General features: G+C 36.8%; 1 protein-coding gene across 10 annotated transcripts in view; it reads right to left on the bottom strand.

Annotated features, from left to right (window-relative positions):
• Positions 1 to 3,837: 3,837 nt before the first annotated feature.
• The window catches only part of LOC136033679 (ATP-dependent 6-phosphofructokinase-like), a 136,595-nt gene continuing 128,632 nt past the window's right edge, over positions 3,838 to 11,800 (bottom strand). For all 10 annotated transcript variants that reach the window (XM_065714528.1, XM_065714523.1, XM_065714520.1 and 7 more), the window contains 2 exons: positions 10,682 to 10,904; positions 3,838 to 4,089 (listed from right to left, as the gene is read on the bottom strand). In XM_065714528.1, the coding sequence (XP_065570600.1) occupies positions 3,951 to 4,089; positions 10,682 to 10,904 (362 nt within the window). In that variant the 3' untranslated portion in view covers positions 3,838 to 3,950. The remainder of the gene's footprint in view (positions 4,090 to 10,681; positions 10,905 to 11,800) is intronic.

The raw sequence follows: 11,800 nt of genomic DNA, 5'->3' as shown, positions 1-11,800 counted from the left end.
TTCATTTGTCTCTGGCCATATATTTTCTTTGAACACTAGTTTCTCAAGAAATGTTTCTCTTGCATATCCAGTATTACAACACATGAACTTTTTTTTATCACTCCACAGAAATTGAGTATATCATTTGCGTGAAAAGACATGAATACATTTCCGATTGACATCACCATTAGTACTTGTCTCATAGTTTTGATAATTTTCTTTATGGACATCCAATGTTACAGTTATTTCATCACATGTATATACTTTCTTGGTGTTATTCACATCTTTCATCAAAGAAAAGTACCATGCCCATTGAAAGATCTCATAAAAAGCTCTTAATATGGCTTTTCACTATGTTTTGCAATGAAGTTATACAATATAGGTAGAAAAATACGATTCAATGTGTGTCTTTCAATCAGGTATGCCTAGTCTTGGCCCAAGGAAATGGCACATTTCCATTAAAAGCTCCCGAACATACCTATGGCTTTTCACAATGTTTTGAAACGAAATTATACATGATGCTAAGACGATACTATTCAATGTGTGCCTTTCAATCAGTAGTACCTAGTCTTGGAAGACCATTCGGACGTATTAATGTGTCATAGAGGTACTGGCCACTTGCATTTATAGAGATACGGGAGTTCTGACCACTTTTATCTGTAGAAACCCTGAGAGTACTGACCGCTTGTCCGTATTAAGGCACCACGGGGGTACTGGCCACTTTCATCTGTGTTGACCTTACTACTAGCATAGAAAGTGAAAAAAAAACTTCTCTGACTTGTTTTAGGTGCAAAATTTGCTTTCAGATGATTGTCATGTCTCAGGCATTTTTGTCCAAAAAAAAACGCCCTTGTCCGGTCATATATGCCTTAATCACTATATTTAGCATCTTAACACATAGTGATACAATTTACAGCATAACGCTATGACTGAATCAGGCACCCACAATCTAATACTATCGTTGATAATCTTGTAAATAGAATGGAGAAACTGGGAGAGAATTATATTATATAATAGGTTATTATTTTAAAAAACATTTCAATAGGTTGATTATATAACGACGCTACAGGTTATATAATTCGTAGTGCAATGAAAATAGCTTCAGCGTGGAACCTAACGAGATGAATCGTTCGATCGACCTCCAAGATTTCACTCTATTAGATTTCTAGTCAGATTTATTTATTGTTATTAATTTATCTTGTCTCAGTACCATTTGACGCGACTCTTTTCTGGTCTTTTATTTTTTAAGTGTTGTTTTGTTTTGAATCATTTTGTTCTGAAAGTACCTGGCATTAGATCAAAAAAGTGAAAGCGGATTATTCCAATGGTTTTCTTCTAGAGACACGCGGATTTTAACTAATTCGTAAATAAATAACATAGTATGACAAAAAAAACTCAATTTTATTGCAATTTTGAATCCTCACTTCAAAACTGCTAACTTTTCGTTTAGAAAAACTTAAAACAAATTTCAGGGCAGAACTTTTCCTCAAATGAAATTTAAACAGCACGGTTAGCACTTGCTTTATAAGAACCTTTATTGAACTAGAATTAATTTTCCTGCTGAATTAGCACCAGTGTCGAGAGAGCAGACACTATTCTTCTCCAGTAGATTCGGTCTTGCGCTGCCGCGGGTGCATCTTCTGGTCTTATGCATGCCTTACTTAGAAAGTGAATTAGACTGTCTGACTATCTTGCTCTTGGCCGACCCTGCGGTCGTTCCCATCCAGCAACCACACGGTTTATATCAAATACCATACGACAAAGTTCTTATGATATTCGGGGAAAGTGGCCGCACCATCTTAGTGTGCATTTTGCCACTTGCAGAAAAAAAAATCGAGCCTGCATTGTGCGGGAAAACAGGCTGGTGTTACTGACAAAGTCATACCAACGAAATCCCTCTATCTTCTGGAGTCCTTTGCTTTGAATTATATTCAGCATCGTCAAAGTCTTGTTAGTTGCTAGACAAGTTTCTGTGCCATAGAGTAGGACTGTGGTCATTTTGTACCTGCAATTATACAGATTGAGGATCCTTGCTTGAGTCTGATTTAGGCAAGATACAAAATGTTTTTTTGCTAAAAATTTAGCAATAGGGAAGGGACGTTGAAAGAGCCAGTTGCCTATATACAGAAATATATATTACATTTGTAAAATATATGGATCATATAAATTTCACGTAAATGACTTTTTCTTCAAGAGTTCAGTCTTTTTCCAACGTAAGCATTACTTTGTAGCTGGATACCGGTGTTTTCAGTCCAGTACGGTGCACACATTTATTTCAGGTAGTCTCTCTGAGCTAAGGCTAGTCTCACTAAATCGCTAAGGCTAGGAATAAGTGATGATGGTGAGGTGATGTTGAATAACGAAAAGATTGATCAGGTTAATAACTTCACTTACCTCGGTAGTATTATCAGTAAAGGTGGTGAAAGTACTGAAGATGTTAAAAGTAGAACGGACAAGGCTTAGAGTATTTTTTAACAGTTGAAAAAAGTTAGGAAGAATATGAAGACTAAGTCTGCAAACCAAGATTAAAATATTGGAAGATATTGTGATGATAGAGGTCAAGTATGGTTCAGAAGCATGAGCACACCGAAAAACGGATGAAGATTTCCTATATGTTTTCCAGAGAAATTACCTACGAATTTTTCTGGGTACCCGGCGGACAAATCGTATTTCAAACAGGAGACTGTACGAAGTGTGGTTCGGTCCCGCTGTATAGGGCTATAATGAGATAAAGGTTGAGATGGCTAGGCCACGTTCTGTGGATGAAGGATGATAGATTGCCGAAAATTGTCGTTTTGACCAACCATGTAGGGCTAAATGGCAAATAGGTCGTCTGTGGTTGGGGTGGGAGATCGTAAAGAAATATTTAAGGGAAATATAAACTTTCTAGGAGGGAATAAAGAAAGACACTTTGAATCAATTGATATGGAGGAGCGTGCGTAGCTGTGTCAGCTTCGGGCGGATTGTTGCTGCGGTTAGTTGTAAGTAGCAGTAGTCTATGAACTAAAGATATAGGAACAACTCTTATTCCAATTCTAGCTTGGCTTTACCTATAATTTCTAAACTTGCCTTCCTCTAACTACAACTTAAATAAACATTAAAAGCAAAATCTAAATTCATGAGCAGCCACGAAAAAAGTTTTCAAAAGATAATATTACCAAACAAGGTTTTTTCTAAAACTTTCATTTGAATTTCTAATTTTACACATATTGTTTGCTCAAATTGCATAAATAATTTTGAGTTTGGCGCAGTGAAATAGAAAAAAGACTGGAAACAAAACGAGCGAACATTTGGCATACAGTTGTTAGCGTATGCATTTAATGTCTGTGACACAGGGACTAGTCAGTTGTATAACATGTTAAGTAAAGACAGCAAAATTCGGATTTGTAGTCTTAACTTAATCGATCTTTTTTTCTTTCCTTTTTTTATCAGTCCATAAGGGGTCGATTGAGGAGGTCAAACAGCCAATTACTATCTTAGCACATTCCTTAATCTGAGTTCCAAGACTACAGCGGAAAATAATTGTGATAAAAAAATGGCTTGGAATCTCAATCTAATATGCTTATTTTTCAAGTTCAAAATTCCAAAATTAGCCCAGGTCCATGATCTTAAGCTATAGTCAAAGCTAATTTGTACAAAAAACAAAACTATGAAAAAGCTTTTAATCGATAAGCTAATGAAAGAAAATATATTAATTATTACTCAAGTACATTTAAATAAAGGCAATCGTTTTTCTAGTATCCTAATATGATAAACCTTATCTATAACGAAAATTTGCAGAACTAAGCCTGTGGTCCCTTTAACAAGATAGATACGATAAACCTGGTCTTCATTTAAAAATTAAGCAAGGGAAAACAATGAAGCAGAATTATTTAATAGAAGGTATGACGATGATTAAAACAACAACAACAACAACTAATTAATCTATAACGGTCAAGAAGACATAAACAATAATAGTTAGAATTCTAATTTTACATTGTAAGAGACTGTCCAGTTTCTTCAATGGTTTGGACGTTTAGGCCTTCCTCGACATATGCAGAATCATGTTTTGCAAGAATACGTAACAGTGATCGAAGCTTCAGCCACCATTGTTGCTTGGGTAAACGGTGTCTAAAAAAAAGAGTAATTAGATAACCAGCAAAACTCAAAGAAATTTCCATCTCATATACATTTTAAATTTCTTCTCTAACTTGTCCAAATCCAAGAAATCTTGCTCATTCTCCTCTCATCAATAAGTGTTTCTTTTATTTTCCTACTACTATCATTAACTACTGTTTCCTATGTAGAATACCTGGAAGCTCTACTCTAATCCGAGGGATTAAAACGCTGTTGTAATTTGGGTACTTTATACAAGTTTGGAACTCAACAATACGTGTTCCTTTTATTTTGCTACTACTATCATTAACTACTGTTTCCTATGTAGATTGCCGGGAAGGTCTACTGTAATCCAAAAACGCTGGTGTAATTTTGGTAGATGCATAAGGAATGACTATACAAGCACTTTATTGTGGGTTTGGAACTCATCAATACGTGTTTCTATTATTTTGCTATTACTATCATTAACTACTGTTTCCTATGTAGATTGCCTGGAAGGTCTACTGTAATCCAAAAACGCTGGTGTAATTTTGGTAGATGCCCAAGGAATGACTATACAAGTACTTTATGTTTGTTTGGAACAGTATAGTACTTTCGCAATTTTGTGTTGTAAACCTAGGACCCCAAGCACTGAATTTACTATTCAAGTGTACTCATCCGACAAGAATAGAAAGAATATCAAAAGCCTTTGAGGAACCAGTATTTTAATCAAGACTTTACGTACTTTCAATACTTTTACACTCATATGTGTCAAAATTTAAGATCAGTTGAAAGTGAGATATAAGGTGCAGTTTTCGATCAAGGAAAAGTCGATCCGGTTCTCAACCTTGAAAAAAATAGTTCAAGAAACCACTTTTTCGATGAGTATTTTAGTAAAGAGGTTTATTACGCCAGTTAATACTTTTTTGTAAGTGATCGATCTTATTCCACTTCAGCGCTACCATTGAATAAATTTATATTGCTTCTCGTTTTCATCACCATCTCCGCCGGTCACATAAACTTCAGTACTAATTCACATGACAAGGGTTAAAGAGAAAGAAAACTCTTTAAAGATAAATAACTTTCTGGTCATTATTTGCCATAAAGTGTCATTATTCTAATCATTTGTAATTGTCGATACTGCTACTAACACATCCATGCAGTGAGCCCGAACATAGCTGCACACACTCCTTTTCCGTTGCAATATATTCAAAGCTTCTCTCTACTTCCACCCAAGAAGCTTCAGTTTCCTTTAAACTGTTTCTAACGACCTATTATCACTCTGTTCGGGGAGGACCTGCTTTCCGTTTGACCCTTGATGGATTGTCGAAAGCGACGATGTTTGGCATACTTCATCCAGAAGACTTGTCCTAGTCATCTCAACCTTCCTCTCATTATAGCCCTAAAAAGTAGGATAGATACACGTTTTTCGTACAGCTTACTCTTTGAAATACATACAGTCGACGGGTACCCTACATTATCTGTAGATCTGTATATCTAGCAATTCCTCCTCCGTCTTTCGAAGTGCCCATCTTTCAGAATCATTCATGAATTCACTGTATCGTCACTGTACCTTCTAACATTTTAATCTTGGTTCGCAAGCTTATTTGACTAAAATGTTTCTTCGTTTTAGTACAACTATGTCAATAATTCAAGAGGTGACGAAGCTTGCAATGTGCGTACTTTTATATTTGAGTAGATAATTATAAAACTTGTGTGATAGAAGCTATTCAAACAATTTTATAAATTACCTTAACTTGGAGATCCTCCAGGACCATTTATGGAGCATAATGCGTTAGCGAAGTCTCTTCACTCGGCCCTGAGCTGTGCTGGAGGAACCACATTTTCCCATTTCGGTACCTACGATGTCCCAACCGTCCTCAGATTGTAGCTTATAAGTTCAAGTAGACAAGGTCGTATTTTTTGGCCACCTGGTACCCTATCATAAGTTGTCTGTGGAAGGCGGCCTTGTTACATACATAGAACAGTAAATAATAGGCTTGCCCATTCTACCGCTAAATTCAGAATGACTGACTCTTTGCTGCCAGCTTATATTGAAAATTCTCTCCAGGTATATATTTCTAAATTAGAGAATCATTTTTCGTAGCTACTAGTCAGTACCCACTAGCATACAGGAGTATGGTGATTACGCTTCTATTGAAGAGACGCAGCTTAAATCGTGGGAAGCATCTGTTGATGCCTCAAAAGGCTCCAGTTGACTGCTCAATTCCGCGCGTTATCTAGACCATCATTTCGTCACCGCTACCATTCCATCTACCTAGTTATTTAAACTCCTTGGTCTGCTTTAAATTTTTATTCTTACAATGAGAACAAGCGGTAAACTTGTAATGGATATGGAACGGACATCCGTCCGACGTCCCCTGTCTTTTCTATAGCTGCATTAAGTAGTTGCTGCAGTTTCTGTTTAGTTTCTTTTAGCAAAACCAAATTATTGGCGAAGTCTTTGTCTGAATGCTGCTTACTGCTTTTTTTTACCCCACATCAAGAACTACGCCTCAATGCATAACTCACAATAACCAAGAAAAGAGCAGAGAAAATGCAGTTCCATGGACAAATTCTATAGTAATCAATAATTTATTTATTTCATAAGTAATATTAATTGCTAGAGAAGACCGTCGTCTGCTAGGTAGAAAATCCTGTTACTAATACATTTTACATCCGTCACCAGCGAGAATTTGCAAGTTTGGCAAAAGTTCGCACTCTCACAAAAATTTTACCATAGAAATCTTGGAAGGTGAATGAAGGCAGTGGAAAAAAATTGCTGACTAGCACCATCTTTGAATTATAAGAAGAAATCATATAAATTAATAGATTGAGACTGTAACAATTGATAAATTGAAAACAGTTATCTATTGGCGGAAGACACCCTAGAAAAAGAAGAGCTTTAGTTTCGTTCTTGCCATTTATTGATAGAATGTTTTAACATCTTCTAGCCCATTCGCTATTAAATAGTAAACGAAGATTAGTTGCTATAGGTGAAGGGTAAAAATAGTAACGCATGGGTAAGGGTAAAAATGCTAAAAAATAAAAATAGCATGAAAACGGAGATTAGTAAAATATTAACGTTACTGAGTAGAAAATGCGTCGCAACTACTCTGCTATTTATTTTTAAGATTATGCGAAGAAAAAACATGCCACGCGGGAGTTAAAACATTATGACCTTTCATCAATGTGAACAGTCCTACGCTGCAAATTCCTGCGAAGGTTTCTCTGCACTGCTCGGCACGCAAACTACTATCTTAGTTTAGCTTTATGATCAATCACCCCTAAAATGTGAAATAAAAATTATTTGAACAGTTTTAGTGAGTTTTCTAGTTTTTTCTTCTAACACAATCATACCTTTAGAAGCCTCTGTGACCTAGTTACACCTGATCAAACTTAGATCTTGTAATTCAGTAGCCCCAAATATTTAAAGAACATTACATTCACTCGGTATTCTCATACCTGAATCAGATGATGCATATGTTGCAAACAAAACTACAGAAATGCCGTGGCTACAGGGCCAGTACCAAGGAAAAAGGAGAAACTACTCCTATTTAGTTCCCATTCCTGCGGTTATAACTAACAGGGAGTGTCCCATAAGCGATCCCAAATCCCAAATCAACAATATCTTGTACCCATTCGACTGATCGAGCTCCCCATCCCCGAATCAGCAACTGGCTACCACTATGCCACTGATTAATTGTTTGCACCATTCACCTCCTTTATTGTGACCATAACTTTTCTAAATTCAGAGAGTTATACCAAATCTATTATTCAGCAATACCCAGTCCCTTTCAAAAAAGATGGATGAACTGGAAAAAGTCTTGCGTTAGAATAATATCTCAGTTGTCGCTACTACCAAGTTCTGGAATGTGACTGAACAAACTTATGATATCCCAGGTTTTACTGCTAGGAAAATCACAGGGCAAAACAGAAACTTTGGTCCTTATAGTGATGGCACTGCAGAAACAAAATTCCCCACAGTTTCCTGCCCCAACTTGAACAGCCCGCCCATGAGTACCCGTGGGTTTGCACACAGCCTGAAGGACTGGCCCGAGAATTTTTATTGCATTTGCAAAAGGGGGTAGATTTTTGCCGCATCAAGTTTAGCTGCCCACAATTGTTGTGCGTAGGGATTTCAATCAGAGGAATAAGTATCATTTGGCCTCTAGCTTCGTTCTCAAACGCGTTGTCAAAACGGCTACTCACGTTGCTGGCAGTACAAAAAACTTGATTTTGACAAACACAGAAATTTTATTTCTGAAAAATAGAAAGCTTCTATCATAAACCCCACTGCTTGAGATCATTGGCAAAATTAGACCATTATACTTTCTTCTGGCAGGCAAATACTCCTAGTGCAGGCCCTAAATATGTCTTTTTTGTAGTAAAACCTGTCACTGATACGAACATCTGGTTCTATGGACGATGGATAAGTCAGAACGATTTCTCAGCAGTACTTATTGAACAGGCCGTGAACAGAAAAACCGAACTTCTAAACTTGATCTTGTACGAAAATTACAAGGAGTACTTCCCAAAGACTATTTACAAGTTCCCCTCTGATCTCCCATGGTTCACAGCTGAAATCAAAGCTCTTATAAAAGAGCGGTTGCAAACTCATTATAAAGGATGGCGTGACAGTCATTTTCCTATGCTGTAAAGACAAGAAATCGTTTGCTGCAAACCACGCTGACCCATGCCTCTTCAACAACTGCAAAAAAGGACAATGCAGTAAAGAAACTGACCGGCAAAACCTGAGACCCTCATTTACGGATTATCAAAGACGACAATTTTTATTTCACAGCCTCAGAAGTGAATAGTTTTTTCATTAGTATATGCACCACTGTCCAGAGCTTTACGAGAGAAGAACTTGTTCCCAAAAAATCTAGACAGTGCAACGAGCAACCAAAAATCTAGACAGTGCAACGAGCAACCACCAGTTGAATCTTATCAAGCTTCTCATCAACTACTCAAATTAAAACCCAAGTGCTAGTCGCATCTTGGCGAAATCCCTCTGAGATCTTTGCGCGAATTTATTCCGTTCACAGAGAATTCTCTAGCATGTACCCTTAATCTTTGCCTGACTCCACAAATTTCCAAATTATTGGAAAAAGTCATACATTAAAGTAATACCCAGGAAATCATCTCCTAAGTCGTGCAATAATTTTAGTCCAATTTCACTAGCCGCATAAATGGCAAAAGTTACAGAAAAATTCATTTCAAGGCTACTTTTGAATGACATAGAGCCCCAATTAGACCTTTGTAAATTAGGGTGCCTTGGTGGCTCCAACACCTCAGTGTACCTTATCAGGCTCTACGGAGATGTTTTATCCTTGCTAGAAATGGGCAAATCCTTCGTAGATCTTTACCTTACCAACTATAGAAACGCATTCGACTTAATCAGGCACCTTGTTGCTCATGAAAACTTAAGCGAAATGTGTACCAAAACCTATTGCTTTTAGTAATTGACATCCTATCTGGCCGTGAATAGTGTGTCTTCGCCTTGAATGAAAATGCCGCGAACTCTTCAGTTTTTCCTGTTACCTGCGGTGCCCCTCACGGTACTAAACTTGCTGCTATCGTTTTCCTGGGTGTCATAAACTATATCCTAGTTAAGTCCATGAACAGGAGTTAAATGAAAAATAAACTGTAAAAAGGCATAAAAAATTTGTTTATAGACATTTTTATTATGTTTTTGCGGGTCGGACAAATTTTTCGGAGGAGGGGTTTGTTCGGTCCTGGAATGATAGATACAAATTCGTGGGCGATTAATCCTTTCTACTGAAATATGTACTCGAAGGACAATTTCCTGTACCAAAATTTGACCTAAGAATTACTAGCATGACTTTCACCGATTGTGAATTTGCAAATCTCACTCTTAAGGAAATGAAGTGCAAGGTAATGAGATTTAACCCTCTATAAATGGGTTTCCAAGGCCAAGTACCCCACTTCCAGCCTGTAAACAGTGAAAAGATACTGAGCGTTACTTCCTTAACTGATTGCTGATCCAACAGTCATGTGAAGGAACTAGTTCTCACAGGTTACGCTGTACATCAATCGCTTGCTAAAATGAAAAGTTTCGGCTTCAGTAGTCACTAAACTTTGCCTACATGACTTGCGTTCTGTCTGTACTGGAAGACAAATGTCCTTCTTGCGGCCCAATTGCCGAGTTAAGATCCGGGCTAAGCCAAGATATTGAGGCCATGCAAACACGTGCTTTTAAAATTATGATGGGAGAAAGTTATACTTCCTACGAAAATGCCCTTGAATTACTGGGACTTCAGTCACTCTACGACCACCACGAAATCATGTAGTCAAATTTGGACAATTTATTATTAGAAACTCAAAACACTAGTGTATCTTCCCCTCGAATGTACAATCGAACACACTCACCAGAAGACAGAACATGTTAGAACCAGTTTATTGCCACATAACTCGGTGTCACCATTCTTTTGTTCCCTTTTTCACGGCCCCTTTTAAGAGCATAAAGTGATTTAGTTGGTGCTTGTGCAATTTTTATGTACCTTTTAAACAGCTCAGTTTTAGTGCTTCTTTAGTGCTATACCGAGTAAATCAATAAATATGTCTATGTCTAACAACATATGCTTAGTTCATGAAAAATACTTACACAAAATCAGTGTCATTCTGAAGGTCTTCAACAGGAGAAAAGCAATAATTTCTTTTAATGATTCCTAAAAGGACTGCTGTATCAGGCGAGCTGGCATTAATTGACCCATCTGCTTGAGCACATTCACAAATTTTTGTGATAAGCCATTCGGCAGCTTTTGCTGCCATTTTTGTTCCCATGTTGCGGTCAAACGGTGATGGGGATCCGCCCTGTTGCATATGACCTTAAAGAAAATATTTTTTATTTATTCGTCCATTCCAGAACTTGTGCTGGTTTAAAAGTGATAGTATAGACGACAGAAAAACTAAAAAGCCATTAGTTTGGCTTTGATATTAGTAAATACAGAAATTTTTTTTAGGGGATTATATTTTATCAACCCATCGAAATGTCTTATTTTTACGACAAAAGACCACCCTGTGATCTATTTCAAAGGTAATATAACATAAATAGCAAAAGGAGAATAGAAGATATCAAAAAAAAAGAAAACATCTCAAACTTGCATCAGCAAAACCTGTCAATTTGAATTAGTGAATTTAGTAATGAAATTCATGTGAACAGTGAAATCATAAAGAGACGAAAAACATACGATTCGATTATTATTTATCTTGTCTCAGTATCGTTCGATCCTTTCCTTTTCTGGTCTTTTCTTTTTTAAGCATTGTTTTATTTTGAACCACCTGAAAGTACCTGGGATCTAATAAAATAATATTTTTGTCCTGTGGTGGCGCAGTGGATTTGACCTTAGCTTGGTAATACGGGACCCAGAGATCGAGTCACGGTGCAGGAATGCACTGCAGGGCCGACGCAGGGACCTTAGTAGTCAAGAAGCGTCGTTAATTCTTAAATAAATAAAATAATCTAATAAAAAAAGTAAAAGTTGAATGTGCAAATGTTTTTTTTTCTTTTAGGACATGCGTGTTAATACTTTCCGGTAAGAAACTAAAACATGAACATAAAGTAAAAACGGAAAATATGAAAAAGGTGTTCCAAAAATGCAGTGGAAAAATGAACCGACACTATCTGTCAGTGAAAAAAAAAATATAAATTGCTGACTTTACAAGAGAATGGAAAAAAGAAAATTGAAAGAAGATAGAAACCAAATACATGTCATGCATAGAG

The sequence above is a fragment of the Artemia franciscana genome, chromosome 12 (assembly GCF_032884065.1).
Source record: "Artemia franciscana chromosome 12, ASM3288406v1, whole genome shotgun sequence".
Classification (NCBI taxonomy): Eukaryota; Metazoa; Arthropoda; class Branchiopoda; order Anostraca; family Artemiidae; genus Artemia; species Artemia franciscana.
The sequence above is the reverse complement of the archived record's forward strand: the minus strand, read 5'-3'. Positions and strand labels throughout refer to the sequence as shown.